The sequence below is a fragment of the Camelina sativa genome, chromosome 14, assembly GCF_000633955.1.
Source record: "Camelina sativa cultivar DH55 chromosome 14, Cs, whole genome shotgun sequence".
Lineage (NCBI taxonomy): Eukaryota > Viridiplantae > Streptophyta > Magnoliopsida > Brassicales > Brassicaceae > Camelina > Camelina sativa.
Window position 1 is genome coordinate 12,510,125 of NC_025698.1, and position 22,465 is coordinate 12,532,589.

The following is a 22,465-nucleotide window of genomic DNA, read 5'->3' on the forward strand; positions in this document are numbered from 1 at the left end:
AAACCCTTTGTTTGCAAACTTCTTTATAAAAATACATGGACTGATGGGATCATTCTTATAGCCCTCTTTGGTTAGGTACTCACTTAGTCTATTGTACCACATTCGCCCACTTTGTTTCAGTCCATAAAGGGATTTGTCTAGCCTTATGCAGTATTGTTCTCGAGAACCGCTCTTATCTTTGAGCTCAATACCCTCTGGTAATCTCATATAAATTTCATTTTCCAGTGGACCATATAAGTATGCGGTTACAACATCCATTAACCGCAAATCCAGTTTTTCTCTTATAGCCAGACTTAGCAAATATCTAAAAGTCGTTGCATCCATCACAGGGGAGTATGTCTCCTCATAATCTATTCCTGGTCTTTAAGAGAATCCTTGTGCTACAAGCCGTGCCTTATATCTCACGATTTCACTATTCTCATTTCTCTTTCTTACAAAGACCCATTTATGTCCAGCTGGCTTTATATCGAATGGTGTCCTTAAGATCGGACCAAACACATTCCTCTTCTTTAAAGAGTTCAACTCCACGTCAATGGTTTCTTTCCATTTTAACCAATCTTTACTTTGAGTGCACTCTAATATAGACGTGGGTTCATGATCCTCATTTATTTCAAGTGCTACCTTATAAGCAAATACATCATCGATGTCGACATCTTTACGGTTCCATTGTATTCCAGACATGATATAATTGATTGAGATCTCATTATTATCAATACCTTCAGGTCCTTGAGGTTCAGCGTCCCAAACCTCATTTGGTACCTTAGGATTTTTCGCGGCCATGTCTATAATTTTCTTAACCTCGGTTTGATTTGCACCTTTCTTAGATTTACGAGGGTTCTTATCTTTGGAACCTTAGACTCTGTAGCAACTTGATTATTGTGTTCTTTTTGAACATCAATACGTACTGGTGCATTACAAGCTGGTATGTACGATTTCGTTCCTCTCTTTGGGTCAGCAAAGGAATTTGACAATTGAATAGCTAGCTTTTGCAAATGTATAATCTTTTGGACCTCTGCATCACAAGCTAGAGTTCGAGGATCTTGCCAATTTAAGGATGTTTGATTCCATGATATCTCTTTGACCAGCTTGTTATTCTCTCCACCTAACATAGGAAATTCGGATTCAGCAAACTGACAATCCGTGTATCTGGCCTTAAATAAATCACCCGTAGTTGGCTCAAGATACTTAATAATGGTGGGAGAATCATATCCAACATATATTCACATCCTCCTCTGAGGTCCCATCTTAGTTCTCTGTGGTGGAGCAATTGGTACATAAACGACACACCCGAATGTTTTGAGATGGGATATGTCTGGCTCATGACCCGTAAGTAATTGGGATGGTGAATACTTATGTTCACTAGATGGCCTGATGCGTATAAGCTCTGCTGCATGTAATAATGCGTGTCCCCAAGCCGACACAGGAAGCTGCGACCTCATGAGTAATGGCCGAGCAATTAATTGGATCTGTTTAATGAAGGATTCAGCTAATCCATTTTGTGTATGGACATGTGCCACGGTATGTTCCACACTCACTGGACATACATTATTCATTNCCTCTCTTTGGGTCAGCAAAGGAATTTGACAATTGAATAGCTAGCTTTTGCAAATGTATAATCTTTTGGACCTCTGCATCACAAGCTAGAGTTCGAGGATCTTGCCAATTTAAGGATGTTTGATTCCATGATATCTCTTTGACCAGCTTGTTATTCTCTCCACCTAACATAGGAAATTCGGATTCAGCAAACTGACAATCCGTGTATCTGGCCTTAAATAAATCACCCGTAGTTGGCTCAAGATACTTAATAATGGTGGGAGAATCATATCCAACATATATTCACATCCTCCTCTGAGGTCCCATCTTAGTTCTCTGTGGTGGAGCAATTGGTACATAAACGACACACCCGAATGTTTTGAGATGGGATATGTCTGGCTCATGACCCGTAAGTAATTGGGATGGTGAATACTTATGTTCACTAGATGGCCTGATGCGTATAAGCTCTGCTGCATGTAATAATGCGTGTCCCCAAGCCGACACAGGAAGCTGCGACCTCATGAGTAATGGCCGAGCAATTAATTGGATCTGTTTAATGAAGGATTCAGCTAATCCATTTTGTGTATGGACATGTGCCACGGTATGTTCCACACTCACTGGACATACATTATTCATTAAACGCTTGGGATGTAAATTCACCAGCATTGTCTAGACGTATAGTCTTAAGTGGAAAATCTGGAAAGTGGGCTCGTAGACGTATAATCTGGGCCAGCAATCTAGCAAACGCAAGGTTTCTAGTTGACAATAGACAAACATGCGACCATCTAGTCGATGCGTCGATTAGGACCATAAAATATCTAAACGTCCCAGAAGGTGGGTGTATTGGTCCGCATATATCTCCTTGTATCCTTTCTAGAAAATTTAAAGTCTCTTTAGTAACTTTTACTAGTGATGACCTTATAATGAGTTTCCATTGTGCACATGCTACACAAGTGAGATGTTTAGGGATAACTTTTCTCTCTTTAAGAGTGTGCCCATTAGAATTCATTATTAGCTTACGTATCATGTTAGAACCCGGATGGTCAAGCCGGTCATGCCATAAAGTGAATTGTTCATTGAACATTTTATTCATTTGCTAAATTAGCCTCTATCATATTAATCTTAACATGGTATAAACCAGTGGCTAGTGCGGGTATAGACTCTAGGATTTTCTTAGATCCTTGGGTGATTTCAGTAATAATAAGCTCCTTTTCAGCTGGTTGGATATAAGGCATCACTTAGTTCAAGATGTGTGCCTGGCCGTAGCCTTCAATTATCTTGCTATACCCGCTATTGTACTAATATTGGCATTGTTCTTGTACTTAGCCATTTCTCAATATGAACAAGAATTATGTTTAAACATAAACCAATAATTTTATATAAAATAATTGAATTTAAACCATAATTATAATCCAATGAAATTCAAAGTCATAAAACATAGAAATTAAATCAAGACAATCTTTAATTATTCTCTTCTAGACAATCTGAAGTTTCATAATCCAATTGGTCATCATTCTCATGGTCGAAATCTCCTTCACCATTGAGATGAACCAAATTGGCTTCTGGATTCTTTTTCAAACTCTCTTGATAGAGATCAATAAGATGCTTAGATGTTCTGCATGTCTTAGCCCAATGATTTGCCATACCACATCGGTGACAAACCGATTTAGTCTTATGTTGCGGTTTGAAAATTCTGCGGCCTCTACCACGACCACGACCGAAGTCGGATCGGTTCCCATGGCCATAACCTTCATACTGGTTTCCTTGGTACTAGACACAACCACCATGTCCTCTACCACGGCCACGGTCGTGATACTTATCTCTATGGACGTAGTTGGTCTCTTTAATTTCCTTTTTTAGGCTCTTTCTTAGTAATGTCAACCTTGTGAGCCTTTGGTAAGGGGGTAGATCCAGGAGGCCTCACAGCACTATTAATCAACAATAGCTCATTGTTTTGTTCAGCAAGTAACAAACAAGAAATGAGGCTTGCATATATCTTAAAACCCTTTTCACGATACTGTTGTTGAAGCAGTATGTAATTAGTGTGAAAGGTTGAGAATGTCTTATGTAGCAAGTCCTCCTCAGTAACCTCCTTACCACATAACTTCAAAATCGAGACTATCTTAAATAGCTATGAATTATACTCATCCACACATTTAAAATCCTGGATCCTTAGGTTTTTCCAATCGAATTGAGCCTTTGGTAGGAGTACCATCTTTTGGTGTCCATATCTGTTTTACAACTCTGTCCAAAGGTCAAGAGGATCTTCTATGGTAAGGTATTGGTTCAATATGATGGCGTATATGTAATATCGCCTTATATTTACTCTTTTCAGTGCAATCATTCTCATCCTCAATGCATTCGCATAGGTCTTTTGATTTCAGGTTGATCTTAGTGTCCAATGCCCATTGTAAGTAATTGTCTCCAGAGACATTAAGGGCAGCATATTGGAGATTGCTTAGCTTTGCCATCTACACAATACAAGACATGCATCTGATCATTAGCATGCGGTATTTGAGACCGAACCATGCATTTATTTTAGTTTTAGGCCATGCGGTATTTGAGACCGAACCATGCCATCAATTTAAACTTTAGGTCATGTGGTATTAGAGACCGAAACATGCCTTGCCTTTATGCTTAATTTCGTGGCTTTAACATGCATGAAAATAATCCTAGACAAATTCTAGTATGAACAGGAAATATGCACATAATTTCAGGTTTTAGCAATTTTCCCTTTTCTTAGATAAATTTCCTTTTTCTTAGATAAATTTCCTTTTTCTTAAATTTTCCTTTTTCTTAGAATGAATTCCTTTTCTAGTTAGGATTAAGACAAATTTTAGGAAATATTTTCTAGGTTTTTAGGATAATGACTAGAATTAATTTAGAAGTTATCCTAATTTATGTTTTGATTTTTCATGCAAAACATAGAATAATTCCGATTTTAAATTGGATTTTAGGGTTTGATTTTTAAACAAACAATCAAGAACTATCGGATTTAAACAACCTAGAACAACCAGATTAATATTTTTCTCTTTTTGATTTTAGGTTTCTAGTTCTAAGGTTTTCATGCAACAAGCAAACAATCAATACCAACCAGATTTTAAACATGGTATAATTAGTGTAATTGCAAGCAATCCAAGCAATCCTAAACCTCAAGCAATCAGATTTTAAAGTTTTAGGTTTTAGGGTTTCAGGATTTCAAAGCTTAGGGTTTTGTTTGCTCATTGTTTACTTGTAGATTTTAGGGTTCTTATAGATTTAAGATCAGGTTTGATGTATATCTATGTCCCATGAGTTCGATTTATTTATCTTACACCGTTTGGAGGTTGATTGGAATTGAACCGGGAGCTAAAGACCTCGGTTTTACTTTTAGCTTGATCACGAACCTCGGCCCCGGATAGGAACTGACCACAAACTCGGACTAGTCACAGACGAGAACCTGATCACGAACAGTAGCCGACCACGAACACGGACGGAAGCTGATCGCCGAGCTTGGACGAACAGGGACTTTGTGTGCGGCGGCGGTTTAGGGTTTTAGGAATTTTCTCAGTTGAAGTTTAGAACAAGTCGTGCTGATAGCGTGTTGTAAACTAGAGAAACTCGAAAGAGGTTTTCTCTTCTTATTATTATTAATCCAATCGAGAGTTACATATATATAGTGAAAGGCAAAACCCAAATACATTAGGACTAGTAAACCGACATAGACTAAGGAGGTGGCCGATGGGCCTTATGTTCTTGGACGTACATGGGCCGTGTATGAGCACTCATCCGTGTTTTACAACAAACGAAAATATCGAACTATATTTCTAAGTTCTAACAGTCAAGCTACTTTATAAAAAAAACTTTTCTAATGGGATTTTAATTAGTGTAATCATTCTTACAAAACACAAATGTCTTGATGGGCCTTTAAACTATTAGTATTAACTATCCACTTCAAAACAAGAAAGTCAAAAAAAGTCAGCCTTATTAAAAAAAAATGGAATTTTGTAATTACACCAACTTTCCCCCAAAGTATTCACCCATACACCCACTTTCTACTATCTCTATACTTTTTTATGTCAAATTACAATTTACACCCTCCAACTAAACTAATCTTCTCTTTTTACTTTTTCTTTTTCATTTCTCTCTCTATTATTTTTTTCTCTTTTAATATTTTGTTGCTTTAACATTTCTTTTTAATTTTCATTACTATATTTAAGTTTAGTAACTTTATTTGTTCACAAAAAAAAGATTAAGAAACTTGTAAATAAACACTTTTTGCATCTTTCAATTTTTTTTTCCACAAGAAAAATAATAATATATGAGACTAATCTAAATCAAATACAATTGAATTGGTTTCCATAGTCAAATCAACAAATTCTAAATCCAAACTAAATTGATTAAATAATTTAGAAATTATTGAATTTATTTAACTAAATTTTCAATATGAAATAGATTGTTTGTCCACATACTTTAAGCTTAAATTAGATGCATAATAGATTAACAAAATATTGCATTCATAAGTAGTTATCAATTTGGATAAGTTTTAAGGAACTTTGATTTGTTACCATTACCCACAAATTCTATTTTTTTTTTTTTGAATAACATGTTAAATTATATTCAAAAAGAAAAAGTTACGTGTGTACAACTAGTGGAACTGTTTGCCAAGGGAAAGAAAAAACTAGAGTTTTAGAAGCTAAAATCTCGATGCTAGCCACAAATTCTATTGGTATCCACATGACCATGAACATAAGGATTTGATGTTGTTGTTGTATCCTAAACTCTAAATCTTTAGAACCCACAAATTCGGTTGGTATCCATGACAACAATATATAGATTTGATGTGTTGCTAGTACCACATTTATGGTCATGTGTTATGGATTTGATAAAAAACTTTGTTGTGTTACTAATACCCACATTTATGGTTATGTGTTACTAGAACCCACAAATTCTATTGGTATCCACATGACCATGAATATATGGATTTGATGTTGTCGTTGTATTCTAAACCCTAAATCTCTAGAACCTACAAATTATATGGATATCCACATGACCATGAATAAATAGATTTGATGTTTTCGTTGTATCCTAAACCCTAAATCTCTAGAATCCACAAATTCTATTGGTATCCACATGACCATGAACATATGGATTTGATGTTGTTGTTGTATCCTAAACCCTAAATCTCTAGAACCTACAAATTTTGTTGGTATCCACATGACCACAAATATATGGATTTGATGTTGTCGTTGTACTCTAAATCTAAGCCCTAAATCCTATAACCCTAAATTCAAAACATTAACACAAAATCTACATAAGCCCTAAAATTCAAATCTTATATTATTTTTTTGAAATTTAGTTATTCATAACTAATTTACCAAAGCACAAACATAAGTAAGTATCCATAAACTATACCATAATTTACCATCCACTTATCAATGAACAAATGTTCAGCTAAAATGGATAATACATCATTTATTTATCTAAAATATAGGAAAATGTATCTTAAAATATAAAATAATTGTAATCATAATCTATTGTACAAAAAAATTTATATAATTTATTGATAATAACTACAAAAAGAACAAAAAAAAAAAGAGAGAAAGAGATGGGGGGAGGAGACAATGGACCAAAAAAACATTTTCCTCTTTGTTGTTTTTAGTTACATATCATTTCCCTCTTATTATGAGGGCAAAATGGTCATAATAACTTGGACACATAAGCAACAAAAACTTGGAAAAGTATAAAGAGATTTGATAGTGGGTGTAAGTGTAAGATGTTTAGTACGAAGTAGGTGTGGGTAGGTGTGGGTGCAAATAACCCTAACAAAAACTCTAACCGAAGGAGAAGGTTCGAAGTCTTCTTCCACGTGTCTTCGCCAATTAAAATCAAACACGTGTCAGAAGCTCTCTTCGCCATTGTTCGCCCTTTGAGTTCGTTCGTCTGCGATCTCTCCAACGATCAACGAAACCAAAGATCAAGCTTCCACCATGGTGGTTCTCCAATCACTAAATCTCTACGCAGTACTAATATCCCTAGCGATTCTATCACAAGTTTCTCAATCTCTCCACTTCGAGTTACACTCTGGTCGAACAAAATGTATATCAGAAGACATCAAAAGCAATTCCATGACCGTCGGGAAATACACCGTTGTTAACCCTAACGAAGCTCATCCTTCACCTCAATCTCACAAGATCTCAATCAGAGTCAGTACTCTCTAATTCCCCCCTGAAAATTTCATAATTTTTGATTTTTTTTTTGGTTGATTTGAAATTCTTACACAGGTGACATCGAGTTACGGGAACACGTATCATCACGCGGAAGATGTTCAATCTGGACAATTCGCGTTTACGGCGGTGGAAGCTGGAGACTACATGGCGTGTTTCACTGCTGTTGATCATAAACCGGAGGTTACATTGAGTATTGATTTCGATTGGAGAACTGGTGTTCAGTCTAAGACTTGGAGTAGTGTTGCTAAGAAGAGCCAAGTCGATGTGAGTTTTAATTGCTTTTAAATTTGTAACATCTTAAGAAATTGCTATTGGAATGAATAGGGAAAGGTTTGTTTTTGGTGGATAACTTGGGGTTGAGACTAGCTTTTGTATTGTACAGTGTTGATGTTATTCTAGTTTCCATGCCTCTTTGATGAATAAAGCTAAAAAATTTATGCTTTTATGTTGTATTGTCTTTGTTTGTACCAAGGTTATGGTGTAGTGTGTTTAAGAAGAGTTGAGTCGAAATGAGTTTGATTTTTTTACAGTTGAATCATCATATATTGTTTGGTAACAAACTCATAGTCCTGTGTGAGTTTGGTAGTTGATCAGTTAGATATAGAAAAATATTAAAGGTTACTACTCCTTTGGGATTTGTGCTGTATAAAGAGTCTCAGAGTTCAAATGAATTGGGAAATATTTTTTGTTGAGATTGATAACGCTGGTAGCTTTTGTGTTTGATGTTATTCTTGTCTTCATGCTTCTTTGATTATTGAACTAGATTCTTATGCTTCTGTGTTGTGTTTGTTTGTATCAAGATTATGGAGTTTGATGTAAAAAGACTGATTGAAACTGTCAACTCGATTCATGAAGAGATGTTTTATCTCAGAGAAAGGTAAAGAAAGTTCTGTTTTTTTTTTAATGCTTCTGGACTCTGGTTTGTTCTATAGACTCAAATATCTATCTTTTTATTCCTTTGAATCATGAGGACTTGTGCTTATAATGTTTGTGATGAGTTTTGTTTTCCTCAGGGAGGAAGAGATGCAAAATTTGAACCGGGCTACAAACTCGCAAATGGCATTGTTAAGTTTCTTCTCTCTTTTCGTATGCTTAGGAGTTGCTGCAATGCAGTTTTTGCATTTGAAGACGTTTTTCGAGAAGAAGAAAGTCATCTAAGATGGTTTTAGATTAAACATTACCACTTTTTTCTATTCCCCTTAGTTTTTGTACATTTAGATCTTTGGCTTAAGCATGTACTCTCCGAACTGGAATTTAAATGAATGTGAGAGATCACTGAGTTCAACCGAACTGAAGATCACTAGCAATCTTTGTCACACGCCTCGTCATGTACTGATGTCTGGTGTTTTTACGCTCACGTGTTACAAAAGATCCCAACCAAAGGATGAATCTGACTGTTAGGTGTAAGCACTGACTGCTGTTATGGATTAAGGTGAATCTTGTTCAGTTCATTGATCGACTAAAGTCACCATACAGATCTTTGAAGAAAATCTTATAACGAGATAATGGAGCAGAAATTGAAAATATTACATAAGGAATTCTCAAAATGTTCACAACAAGCTGAAAACTCTTGACACAGGGGAAATATTGCAGAGGTAGCAACATCTCTGTTCCTATATGAACAAGGAGAGATAAAGAAGAATTATGTTGACACACCACAAGCTACTTATCTGGAAACAGTCTCAAGCAGAGTTTACTTTGGTGCAGAACTTAAGCACCGGACTTGCTTCGTCCTCCCAGATTAGTTCCAACATAAAAGACTCGTCTACCTTTACGCCTTGAGCTTCACAGAACTGTTTCCACCCTTTTCCAAACCGCATTGTTCCGCCTTTTTTTTCCTGATAGAGATCCACCACCCGTTTTACTCCATCTTGACCCAACAGAGTTATCTTCCTTGGCTTGTTGATTCCATTCACCTTCGTGAAACCACACGGAAGAAACTGCACAAAAGATATGATTTGAGGCAAAATGGTGAACACCAATGAACAAAACTTTTGATGGAAACTTACCAGTTTAGAGGTTTCGAAAGCGGACTGTGTAAGAGTTAATGTCACGAATTGTTTTGGAGTATATGAATATGAAGCTCTACAATTCAAGCAATACTTCCTTTTTTTGATCTCCAAGCAATCCTGTGAGATGTTCTTATCTTCAATACTCTCATCCTCACTTTTTTTGGATCTGCTACTGTCATCTCCGCTGCTAGGACTTGAGGAAAGGGACTTTACATTATCAATACCTTCAGCATACTCTAATGGAGTTTTGTCACGGTTGGAATCTGCAGGGCACAAAGAAAGAATAGGGTTTTCCCCGGTCTCAACAAGTTTAAACTTGAAGGAGTCTCGAGCTTTTAATCCGTTGTCTTGGCAGAAACTGGTCCAGCCTCGTTTGATAATAGTAAAGCGTTTTGATTCGTAGTGTTTCAAGACTAAAGTCCATTCTCTTCCCCGTTCATTCTTTAAAGTTATCTTATTGCATCCTTTGTCCAGACCATTTGAGCTCACAAAACTTCTCCATAAATACTGCAAAACGCCACATCATGTACACGAGTCAGACAGTACATTTTGTATATCAATATATACAAATCAAGAAAGAAATTTTCAAGTTCCAATGATCCTTTTAGTAATATAGTGGAATATAAATCAAAGTTTTGTATTCACCAGTTTATCTTTGTTTAGGCTTGAAGCAGAGACAGATCCCACAAAATAGGAATGTTGAGATGAAGATTCTGGTTTTGGTCTATGTTTTGCAAGGTACAAACGCATGACAGGCGGTGCAGTTCTTCGGACCAGTTTGAATGTATATTGTTGACCTTGGCTCATCCCATTTGCATCACAGAAACTTTTCCAACCAGATCTGACATAAGTATGCATGCCTGCTTTGTTGTATGCCAAATTTAACTTCCATGATCTTCCTTCTTCGTTAAGAAGAACAATCTTCTTACCGCTCATTTTGTCTAGACCATTTGACCTCTCGAAACTCAGTGGTAAATACTGTAAAATGCCGTCACAGAGTTGGATTAATCTTTCTCAGTCTCACAATTGTAAACCAATACTAAGAGATTGTTTGCTTAAAATGTGAATAGAGTTTTTTACCAGTCGATCATTTCTTAGGCTTGAAGCTGTGACATTTCCCACAAAACTAAGATGGTCTGATGAAGACTCTACTGTTTTCCTCGGACCCTTCTTCGCTCTCGAACTGTTTCCTGTAACTAAGAACAATGAAAATCTCAATTTTGCATCTTTTCTACAGAATCCGAGTACATCCATAGAGAAAAAGTTTACCAATGTTGGTCTGGTCATCATCCATGTTTTCTACAGAAGCTCTGCATCTCGACCGGTACTTCCTTTTCTTGATCTCCAAGCATTCCTGTGAGATATTCTTGTCTTCTTCACTTTCTTCAGGATTTACATCATCACTACCTGCTGAACACTTTAATGGATTTTTGGCACGGTTGGGCTCAACGGGGCACAAAGAAAGAACAGGTTCTTCCCAGGTTCCAGACAGTTTAAACTTGAAGGGATCTCCAATTTTGAACCCGTTAAAGTCGCAGAAAATGGTCCAGCCTTTTTTGAGATAAGTAAGGTTGATTGACTTGGTGTGTTTCAAAACTAAAGGCCATTTACTTCCCTGCTCATTCTTTAAAATTATCTCACTGCATCTTTTCTCCAGACCATGTAAGCTCACAAAGCTCCTTGGAAGATACTGCAAAACGCCACATTAAGTTCCACAAATCAAGAAGGTTCCAAAAAGTGTGTGAGTTTAAGAAAAAATGGAATAAAAACCAGAGTATGTATTCACCAGTTGATCATTGCTTAGGCTTGAAGGACTGACAGATCCCTGAAAACAAGAATGGTCTAATGGAGATTCTGATTCTGATCTTTGTTTTGGCCTTGGTTTCGGACGGCACAAACGGATGACAGGCGGTGCAGATCTTCGGACCAGTTTGAATGTATGTTGTTGACCTTGGCTAATCCCATTTGCATCGCAGAATATTCTCCAACCAGATGTGAGATAAGTATGAATGCCTGTTTTGTCGTGTTCCAAACCTAACTTCCATGATCTTCCTTCTTCATTGCGAAGATAGATTTTCTTACCGCGCATTTTGTTCAGACCTTTTGACCTCGCGAAAGTAATTGGTATATACTGCAATGCAATCCCATCAGAGAGTTAAACTGATGTATCGAAGACTAATTAACAAAGAGGTTTTAATTTAAATAGTAGGAAACTAATCTAACCTGTCGATCATTGCTTAGGCCCCAAGCTGAGACTTTTGCCACAAAACGAAAAGGGTTTGATGAGCACTCCATTTTCTTTCTTGAATTCTTCTTCACTCTTGAACTGTTTCTTGAAACTAAAAACAAACCAATCAAGAATCTCAGTTTTGCTTATTTATTTACCGAGTTTTAGTATATATCATAAATCAAAAGCTTTTACCAATGTTGGTTTCATCATCATCATTGATGTTGTGAGATGATGAAGATGTATATTGAATCTCACAGCAACTTGGTCCCAAAGGTGTGACATGAAACACCATCTCTCCTTCATGTCTGAAAACGACGATGTCGCCAGTTCGGAGATCATGTGCAGAGGCAAAATCTTCCCACCCGTCCGTGAATTTCAGACCGTCCATCTTCACTAACCAGGTTATGTCCGACGCATCTGATCTCAGTTTCGCAGTCTTGTTTTGGTCGTTTCTTCCTTCAACGTACTTTGAGAAGAAAGCTACAGGAATGTCCTGCAATAAACATGCAAACAATATTTAACCGAAATGAACCATTTATATGATAATGTGAGATAAGAGAAAAGAAAAGAGTACGAGGTGAGTGCGGAAGCCTGGAAGAAGAGGCTTGAAGAAATGTGGTTTTATCGGAGAGTGAAGAGATTGATCCGCCATTGTTGAAACACTTCAAGAGAAACAAAGCCTCTTATATTATAAAAGGTGATGTGAACATATGAGAGAGGTATCATATTATAAAGACGTTTGTCTTCTTCTTCGTCTTGCATCTCTCGAGGTTGACATTGATGGTGAACAGTTTTGATTTAATGTTTCTGGTCACTTTTTTTTTTTTCTTACAGAAACTTTATCCTGTAAATCTAAAACAAGATTTTCGACCTCTCCTTCACTCTTTGTATTCAATAAAGTTATCATCCTCTACTTTTTAGAGCCGTTGATCTTCGTGAAGAATCTTTAGCACAAGGATCGAGCCAAAGGCTGATAGATAGATAGAACAAGACCAACTTTGATATTTTTTTTTTGAAATATAAGGTGACTGGTGACACTTAATGACAAGAATGGGTTATGCCTTGGAAGTGAAGCTATCCCATCTTATACACTGACGTAATTTTCGCTTCTTTTCAATGCTCTAATAACAGTAAAATACACTTTTCTATGGAAATACAGTGTTTATAATAAAATACACTTTTCTATGAATAATGTAGTTTATTTTTTATAACAATATTTGCATAGTATGAAGTTGTACGAAATAGTTTTTTTGAATTGTATAAAATTTCATTTCATTTCGTTTATTGGAAAAAACTAACAAGTCGACAATGAGTTGAAATTTTACAACCGTTCAACTTTTTCTTGTTTTGATATCAATGTGTATATCACCTAATGTCATTAAGAATTTTGAGATGTTATAATTATCTTTTGTAAGTAAGCCTAAGCCTTACTTCAATTATCATCTGACATACCGAGTAGGGTCCCTTAGTCACATGCTAGTTATTACTACTTACAGTTTACACTTACACTGAATTGGCAAATCTGCTGGTTTTACTGCTAATACTTCTATCCTATATACTTCTTTCCTTTGTATGCTCTGTTTCTTGGAAATTTCTTCAGGAAATATACCTGAGATACTTACTAGTCTACAACGATGAGGGTTTAACGGATGGATCCCTTAAATGCTAGATAAATTGATGGTTTCATACTTCTCATGACACATTAGTAATCGCTTCTTGTTTCTTTCAAAAACTCTGTTCAAATTAATGGAGGCCTGTGATTTGTTCGTAGTGATCATCACGGTCACAGTTCTCACGCTCTTATCCTCCTCTCCGGTTTTACCTAAATTCAGTCTTGCCTCCCTCACCGTGACAAAGCTCAACAACTCTACCGGAGATCGTAGTTTCAGCTGCTTGGATATGCAGTTTCAAGTTCTAAACCCTAACTTGGTGACTGATACCTTCTACAACGACGTTTACTGCTCAGTTTACCACGGCAAACACCGTCTGGCCTCCACTGCGTCCCCACTCCCAGGCTTCTTTCAAAGGGCAGGAGAGACGACACAGATCAACGTCACCATCAATCTGATGCCTGGAGCTATTGCCAGTGGAGTACGCAATGACTTGGCCACTTATGGTGTTGCACATTTCGATGTTAAGCTGACTGCTGTTATAAAATGGCGCTTCCGGTCGCCCGTGTCCGTTGGGGTTTCGTGCCAAGATGTTGTAGTGGGTCTCCTACCGGCAAGTGGTGGTAACAGCAAGATCATTGGTCCTGCGAGGATGTGCCGGGTATCCTAATTTCTGAACCTTCAAAGTATAGACTTTGGTTATGAGCATGTAAAAGACTTGGGAAATCTTATGAATGATAGAAAGTGTTGTTGCCACTTCAATACACACAACGTACTTGAAATACAAGTAAACACTTGGGCACATTACAAAGGAATCAACAATCATTCATATATATACACACAACCACGATGAATTATGTTTTGAGTATATTAATGAGAAAGCTTGTATGAGATTATCAAGATGATTGCCAGAATGAGAGCCACGATTACTGAAGTAACGATCCATTTGTTCCTTGTCATTCTTCTTGACATAGCCGTCAAAACCTTCTTACTCTTGTCAATGGCGTCATCGACACCATGAAGCTGTGACCCAAATCAGAAAAATTAGCTTAACAGTGCTCATATTCAAGCGAATCACTGGCACCTATAGTGTAATTGTGGTACCTTGGAGTGCGCATGAAGGAGGGTTTGGCGTTGTTGACTCAAATCTTGGACAATAGAGATGCCAACCTCTTCTGTCTCCAGCATTAGTCTTCTACTCTCCCTGATTCTATCGCTTGATTGGTCAAGCCTCTCTACAGACATTGCCAATCTTCCTCTTTGATCAGCAGATACCTAGAACGAGAACAAGTAATGTCAACCGCAAAAACATCTATGCTATCTAAAAAGTTTGCACAAAGATGAATATTAAGAAGGATATCTCAGGACACAGAGGCCTAACTGAAGCGAGTCAATCAAGACAACTATAATTATTAGAAAACAAGAGTTTCTATTAGAATTTAGGAACTTACTGCATGCGGATCCGCCATTCCGGATTCCATCAAATCTTCACGGGAAGACTGCTTAGTATCTGTGGACGAGACTCGTTTGAACTCCTTCTTCAATTGATTGAGATCAGATTTATACTCTCTTAGTTTAGAAAGACACACAGCTTTAGCACTCGGCTGCAAACTTCTTGCTTCAAGATCCATTTTGCGGATCTACAGAAATAATCAAAAACACAAAAGCTTTAAACTGATGTTGGTAAAAAAGAACAGGATGATTCAAACATTAAGCAAGTCAAATGCTAATAAAAATACCAAGACATCAGCTTCGTCTATTCCAGTCTTGATCTCAGCAATCTTCCCCTTCTTCTCTTCTGCCAAAAGCACATAACAACAAATCAAAACTCTACTCTAGATTAACATGGCACCACAAAAATGTAACGAATTCTCAAACATGTCTATACACTATAACTCCAAGAAAGACAGACAGTGATCAACATAGGCTGGGAAGAACCAACTTAATAAACCTCTGCAGCTAAGGTTTCTATCTTCAGTCTTAAAAAATTACTTGATCACTTGACAAAACTATCTATCCAATCCACACAATGACATTCCAAGATACTACAGAACTCGTCAAATCCTAAACGAACTAACACGATTAGTAAAGAACACTCATCCACCAGCTACTTTCCAAATTCGAGTAAAACCTTCAACACTCTATACAGAACGATACTGATTGACATATAAATCTACATGCAAGCTACATAACGATCTTGAGTTAACTATAATTTCATCATCAGCAAAACTATTATCTTATGACTTGTGTTTCTCAGGGATCGACATAGGACTGAGAAACAAATGAAGAACCAGCTTTAATACATAACTAACTTGAGCTAACAAAGGTTTGCATTTTTAGCCTCAACTAAAACATGATTCCTCAATCAACATTTTTCATTCCCAGATGCTACAAAACTCGTCAGATCCTAAACAAGTTAGAACGATTAATCACGAACTCGTCCAAATATGGAGAAATCAGACGAAAGTATTCGACTTTTAGGTGCAAGAAAAACAAAAATTAGGTTTTTTTAAAAAAATCAGGGGAATTCGAAGATCTCGCGTTTCAAAAAACTTTTAAGATCCAAAATCGAGAGCGTCTTAGTTTAACCTGCGTCGGAGAGAGTCGATGCAGAGTGACATTTTCTGGAGAGATTGGTTGAGAGCTCGCAGTATTGGCGCTCGTACCCTTCAAATACGTCGCTCATCTTCAATTAAGAAAGTCTCGATCTCAAGAAATTTTTGGTGGAGCTTATCATCAATCGGATCCTTGGTTTGATGCGATCGGATCTGGAATCAAAGAGAGTTCTCCTCTTTGCTTAAAAGAAATTGTTTTGATACTTCTTCTTCTTTTAATTTTCTCTGCAGCCGGACAAGAAAAAGAACAACCAAAGCGGTGCGTTTCATAGGACACGTGAATTACACGGTGTATTTTAATTTATCGATGTATATATTGGACCAAACCGGACCAAAATGACAAAATCTGTTAATTTAGTTTAAGATACTATGCTCACATATTATTACTTCGATTACACCGTGTAATCTGTTAATTACACGGTGTTGTTACCTCCATTTTAATAGGTTGACCAACTAGGAGTAATGTTGCCTTCGTTTCATTGTCTAACCAGTTGGTGCTTTGGTTCAAATCTCAAATCTTCTGCCCCTCGCTTGGTTGGCGAAATTAGGCGCAATGGACCAGCGAGGGGACCAACTCATCCTCCTCCTTCTTGAGACGCTCAAGTTCGGAGAGAGAATCAGGATGCACTACAAAGAAGAACTTGACGTGAAAATCAAGTTGGATACCACAAGGGATACAAAAGGTTGAACACCAAAGGTTTCAAGTAAAAGATCTTCACGATATTCTCCAATACCGTGAACTTTTAAAAAAAAATTTAGCATAAGGATTTAATCCGTTTAATAATCCCCTAAATCATTCCCTTTATATCTACAATGCACAATCAACATTGCATGTGAGACCAATTTGTTAACCAAAAAATAATAATAATAATAAATAAATATCTACCTTGATTTTACTATATAATTATAATCATAATCATTTCTATTTACATAACTTAACCGTAATCAATAATGTTTTTACAAGTTAAAATGATGTTTTTACATGACTAAGTTTAAAACGATGAGAAATAGGGTCTAGCTAATAGCTATCATAACCAAAAACGTCTACTAGTTTTTTTTTACTAGTATAAGTTTAAGTCTAAATACAACTAAGACTTGTTTAACTTATTTTGTGTAGATAAAATAATTTTAAGTCTTCTAAGGCATCTCCCTTCAAAATTCATTTGTTAAACACTTAAACTAATGGTAGATAAAATAATTGTACAGATATAACACAATCATATAAGTTTAAGTCTAACCAAAAAAACAAAATCTTATCTATGCTCAATTGGGATTATTGTGAATTACGCAACAAATATCATATGAATATTTGAAGGCAGAAAAATATGCATATGAGAAAAGTAGATATTTTCATCATCGATATTTGAAACGAATTGCATGTTTTTTTTAAGCAACCAAAATTCACATATACAGTAAAACCTCTATAAATTAATACTCGGTAAATTAATAATCTCTATAAATTAATAATTTTCTCGGGTCCCAAGTTGGGACTAGTGTAATTTTGGACACTATTCGATAATATAATAAAATAATATATTTTTTGAAAATCCTTTATAAATATATGGTCTCATCAATAATATAAATTAATAATTATATAAAATTATCTAAATATATGTATATATACACATTAATTTTTATTAGAATTTATTTTTAATATTTTTACTATATAAAAACCTTTGAGTGTTATTTTCAAAACATGATAATTGTTATTTTTCTTGGAACTGATTTTATAAAAATATTAGTTATAACGATTAAATTTTATTTTTTGATTTTTTTTACCAAATTAGGAAAGTCTCTTTATAAATTAATAATTATTAATTTATCGAGAAATTAAAGCCTCTATAAATTAATAGATTTTCATGGTTCCAACATTATTAATTTATAGAGATTTTACTGTAGATAAAATCCAGTATATTTACACATGTAGAGAACAAACATCCAACGATAGTGAGTGAATTTATGTATGCTTTTGGAGAATAGTTTAATTGTTGTAAAATATATATTCATTTTTTGGAATTCGATATTCTACTTTAGTAAAGTTACAAAACACATGGTTTTAAATAAGTTTTAAGGAAAAAAAAATGATAATAAGTTTTAACAAAGCACACCTTCCACTAGCTTGTATTTTCCACACTATTATATTAAAAACGCAAATGGATTAACAATGAAGTTAGTTCGAGAGTAGTGACTGACCTAACATTATTTTCTCCAACCATAGAACAAAAATAGTTATAAAAAGAATTTGTAGAAATTACCATTTTGATTTTAGTATTTTAAAGTTTTTTTCAAAATATATAGATTAAAAGCATAGAAGTTTTTCATGTCTACCTATAAAATAATTAAAATACTACTGAATTTTAAAATCTATATTATTATTTTTGAAGTACATTTGGGTTTATGTTCTTGAAGTTTTTCTTAATTACTTTGTTTTATTTACAACATTAACCCCTACCAATTTTCTAAAATAACATTTCGTAGAAACTCAATTAATGTAACTATTTAAAACGACCTAATTTGATATGTTCATTGCCATAAATATCTTCACAACATCTATTAACCCCTACAAATTTTTCTAAAATAACATTTTGTAGACAGTCAATTAATGAATCTATTTAAGCCAACCTAATTTAAAACGTTTATTGTCATACAAAGGTTGAAAATATATATACATTCTGTTTGTTCCTAAAACAACTATATGCATTAAATGATTAATCCCATAAAAATCTCAAAATCCATTTTAATAGATATTCGGTGACTGTAGGACCTATTCCGTTTTAATGACACAACATCATTTGAGTAACAAATTATTACTATCCCAATAATTATTACAACATTAATAATGTTCATAATAACGAAACCCCAAATTTAGAAAGTATTAATTGTTTCGTGATTGTAGGACCTCTTCCGTTTTAATGACACAACATCATTTGAGTAACAAATTATTACTATCCCAATAATTATTACAACATTAATAATGTTCATAATAACGAAACCCCAAATTTAGAAAGTATTAATTGTTTCGTGATTGTAGGACCTCTTCCGTTTTAATGACACAACATCATTTGAGTAACAAATTATTACAATCCCAATAATTATTACAGTATTAATAATGTTCATAATAACGAAACCCCAAATTTAGAAAGTATTAATCGCAAATATTAGAATTAAGCAACAAAAAATACATTTATTCGCATATATTAATGGATTAAGAAACTGAATATTGGTCTGAGATAATGGTATCAACTCAAATAGGAAAACACTTAACTCTGTCTTTTATTGCTAGGGATCGGAGAGTCCTTGCTCATCAAGCATGTTTCCATGTATAAATAAGAACTTCACAACCGAAACACAACACCCACAACCAAAACCTAATTTGATACGTTCATTACCATAAATATATTCACAACATCTATTAACCCTTACAGATTTTTCTAAAATAACATTTCGTAGAAAGTCAATTAATGGATCTATTTAAACCAACCTAATTTTAAACGTTTACTGCCATACAAAGGTTGAATATATATATATATATATATATATATATATATATATATATATATATATATATATATATTTCATTTGTTCCTAAAACAACTCTATGCATTAAATGATTAATCCCATAAAAATCTCAAAATCCATCTATATTATTATTTTTGAAGTACATTTTGTGTTATGCCCTTGAAGTTTTGGTTATTTAATTTGTTTTATTTACAACATTATCCTCTAACTATTTTCCTAAAATAACAATTCCTGGAAACTCATTTAATGGAACTATTTAAATCGACCTAATTTGATACATTTATTGCCATAAATAGCTTGACAACATCTATACATTTCGATTTTTCCAAAAACAACTCTACGCATTATATTTTTAATCCCATAAAAATCTCCAAACCTATTTTAATAGCTCTTTAGAGACTGTATGATGTCTTAAATTTAAATGACACAGCCGAGTTTGAGTAACAAATGATTACAATCGCAATAATTATTATAACGTTAATAGAGTTCATAAAAACGAGAACCCAACTTTAGAAACTCAATAATCGGGTATATTTAACTTTAGCATCAATAAAAACATTTAATATAAAAAAACCGTGTTAAGAAACTGAATATTATTATGCGATAATGTTATCAACTCAAATAAGAAAACACTAAAATCTCTCTTTTATTGCTATGGATCGTAAACTCCTTTCTCATCAAGCATTTTCCATGTATAAATATCAACTTCACAAACAAAACACAACACACAACCAAAACCACTAATTTGACGGTTTTGAAACACGGGTTAAACCACTAATATGACGGTTTGTTGTTATATAGCGGGACATGTTATTAACATGATGGTTTGAAATAACATTAGTATAAATATAAAATATTATTAATTCGGTTTTGAAACACGGGTTAAATCTTCCTTTAATTATTTGGTCAATAGTAATATAAGAAAATTAGCATATTAAATCAGGGTAATTTAACTAAAATTTTGTAAACCAATTAAATCATTGGTAAAATTGTGACTTAATCCGACAATAGCTTATAAATTACATATTTGTGTATTTATTTCCCCTATTATTGTTCTAATAATTGACAATCCAAACAAAATTATTATTTGATTAAACAAAACAAACTAAATATAAAAAACAAAACAAAAATAAAATGTTATTACTTTTAAAAAAATTGTCTTGCGGTACACCGCGGGTTAAAATGTAGTTGTATAAATAAATTCCTTAAAGTGAATACTGAAATAAATATCCAAATATAACTTATGTAATAATGATATTGGTTTGTATCGTATACTGGTTCCTTAGTTTACATGTTCCCTTAGGAAAACAATAATTATTTTTATAATATTTTATTTTTAGCTGTTGTTAGAAATTATTTGTATTAGAATTGTTGTACACAAGTTTACTATGATATGAATAAAATTTATATATAGGATTTCAAAGTGAAAAATATAGAGTGACAAGATTATTTGTCATGTAGTAAAAATATGAAAAAGTGATAAAAATTTATAAATTGTTTAGACAATTTACAAGGACATAAGTATGTAGATTTACAAGGACAAAACATGATTTTAAGTAGCCAAAAATGGCAAATCCACAGAATCATCAAGAAAATAATAAATTCATAAGACCTAGGAGAACCCAATGCAACATAACATTTTGTCAACGACTCTCCCGAATCACAATATCAACAATAACAAAAAAAAAAAACTCTCATATTCACTGTCTCATTGATCATTTTTATATTCGAAACCTGAGTACGGATGGTCCAAAAATGAAACTGAAAAAATGGCTAAGCTGGAAGGTTTTGTTTTGTCACCACTCATGACTCAATGGGATCTGATCTCTAAAGATTTAAATACATTACTATTCGTCAATAGATAGTAATCATACGAAACAAGTTAACTTATTTTTTCTTAATGCTATTTTCTGTACCTCACCTCAAACATTATAGGTCAAATCTTGAAAAGAAACCTGCAGCTCATATGGTTTCTCAGCCAGAAGAGAGAAGCAACACATATTATAGAAATTCCAAGTGGGATTGTTTGTATACAACAATATTCATCGAGGCTCAGTAATTTTATTCTACGAGGTAAGATAAAAGAGTAAAATTGGGGCTCTTCTTTTATAACTCGTTCTTGACCTTTGCATCCCCATTTGGTAACACACTTTGCGATTGGGCCACCCGTTTCGCTTCCTGAATTCGATGAAAACTATTTATTATCACCTTTGAGTTACTCTAGTATACTTAAGGAAGATGCACAGACAAAGCAATGTTCAACAACTTACAGCGGCAGAGTTAGCACGGATTTCTCTATACATCTCGACTTCATCAGGAAAAGTCTCTTCAAGATTCTCCATAATATGTTTTCTCAAATCCTATATTGAAAGAATGTTGCTTAAGAGAAGCGCCTAAAGAATCAATACCCAAATCAAGAATCATTTAGACAAAGAAGTCACCTTAAAAGCATCAGTCTTTCCCTTTGTAACTTGATTTCTGGCAATGCAGCCATTAAGAACATCTTTAGTAAAGTCATCCGGGTTCTTCCCATCATCAACCAAGCTAAAACAAAGATGCAAGAAACCAACCAGTAAACATAACATAAGAAACAAAGCAAAAAGTATCTATCTTTCAAGTGTATTTCTCTTCTAGGAAAATAAAAGGACTTGTTGATCCTCACTTAATAACCTCCATGGGGATTTGAATGCTACATTTCTCGGACAACTTAGCCATGTTATCCAGCTCCAACACAAGA

The 22,465-nt window shown here is 34.4% G+C and overlaps 4 protein-coding genes across 5 annotated transcripts in view; 1 reads left to right on the forward strand and 3 right to left on the reverse strand.

Annotated features, from left to right (window-relative positions):
• On the forward strand, positions 7,314-9,032 carry LOC104741182 (transmembrane emp24 domain-containing protein p24delta9). Its single transcript, XM_010461975.2, has 4 exons — positions 7,314-7,718; positions 7,797-8,006; positions 8,543-8,619; positions 8,756-9,032. The coding sequence occupies exons 1-4, from the start codon at positions 7,503-7,505 to the stop codon at positions 8,898-8,900; spliced, it is 648 nt and encodes a 215-aa protein (XP_010460277.1). The 5' UTR covers positions 7,314-7,502; the 3' UTR covers positions 8,901-9,032.
• Positions 9,106-12,683, reverse strand: LOC104741183 (B3 domain-containing protein REM17-like). Of its 2 annotated transcripts, none has more exons than XM_010461978.1 (9): positions 12,559-12,683; positions 12,177-12,477; positions 11,978-12,093; positions 11,541-11,885; positions 11,024-11,444; positions 10,835-10,944; positions 10,400-10,732; positions 9,752-10,261; positions 9,106-9,682 (listed from the first exon to the last, which is right to left on the reverse strand). In XM_010461978.1, exons 1-9 carry the CDS (start codon positions 12,634-12,636, stop codon positions 9,425-9,427), a joined length of 2,472 nt encoding a protein of 823 aa, XP_010460280.1. In that variant the 5' UTR covers positions 12,637-12,683; the 3' UTR covers positions 9,106-9,424. The 2 variants fall into 2 exon arrangements, with proteins under 2 accessions (XP_010460280.1, XP_010460279.1); XM_010461977.1 differs by having other exon boundaries at positions 10,835-10,950.
• Positions 14,309-16,440, reverse strand: LOC104741184 (vesicle transport v-SNARE 12). Its single transcript, XM_010461979.2, has 5 exons — positions 16,184-16,440; positions 15,334-15,392; positions 15,046-15,234; positions 14,699-14,869; positions 14,309-14,617 (listed from the first exon to the last, which is right to left on the reverse strand). The coding sequence occupies exons 1-5, from the start codon at positions 16,278-16,280 to the stop codon at positions 14,465-14,467; spliced, it is 669 nt and encodes a 222-aa protein (XP_010460281.1). The 5' UTR covers positions 16,281-16,440; the 3' UTR covers positions 14,309-14,464.
• The window catches only part of LOC104741186 (mediator of RNA polymerase II transcription subunit 10b), a 2,355-nt gene continuing 1,600 nt past the window's right edge, over positions 21,711-22,465 (reverse strand). The window contains exons 3-6 of the mRNA XM_010461981.2: positions 22,391-22,465; positions 22,170-22,272; positions 21,999-22,088; positions 21,711-21,906 (exon numbers count right to left, since the gene is read on the reverse strand). Coding sequence (XP_010460283.2) covers positions 21,835-21,906; positions 21,999-22,088; positions 22,170-22,272; positions 22,391-22,443 — 318 coding nt within the window. The 5' untranslated portion in view covers positions 22,444-22,465 and the 3' untranslated portion in view covers positions 21,711-21,834. The remainder of the gene's footprint in view (positions 21,907-21,998; positions 22,089-22,169; positions 22,273-22,390) is intronic.

Bases quoted from the DNA above. Each gene is read 5' to 3' on its own strand.
- LOC104741182 (XM_010461975.2), top strand. From the start codon at position 7,503: ATGGTGGTTCTCCAATCACTAAATCTCTACGCAGTACTAATATCCCTA. The intron at 7,719-7,796 runs GTCAGTACTCTC...ATTCTTACACAG, and splicing joins CTCACAAGATCTCAATCAGA to GTGACATCGAGTTACGGGAA. The intron at 8,007-8,542 runs GTGAGTTTTAAT...GTTTGTATCAAG, and splicing joins CTAAGAAGAGCCAAGTCGAT to ATTATGGAGTTTGATGTAAA.
- LOC104741183 (XM_010461977.1), bottom strand. From the start codon at position 12,636: ATGGCGGATCAATCTCTTCACTCTCCGATAAAACCACATTTCTTCAAG. The intron at 12,478-12,558 runs GTACTCTTTTCT...TGTTTATTGCAG, and splicing joins CAGGCTTCCGCACTCACCTC to GACATTCCTGTAGCTTTCTT. The intron at 10,951-11,023 runs GTAAACTTTTTC...CATTGTTCTTAG, and splicing joins TGATGACCAGACCAACATTG to TTACAGGAAACAGTTCGAGA.
- LOC104741184 (XM_010461979.2), bottom strand. From the start codon at position 16,280: ATGAGCGACGTATTTGAAGGGTACGAGCGCCAATACTGCGAGCTCTCA. The intron at 15,235-15,333 runs GTATTTTTATTA...TTATTTCTGTAG, and splicing joins TAGACGAAGCTGATGTCTTG to ATCCGCAAAATGGATCTTGA. The intron at 14,870-15,045 runs GTAAGTTCCTAA...TTCTCGTTCTAG, and splicing joins GAATGGCGGATCCGCATGCA to GTATCTGCTGATCAAAGAGG.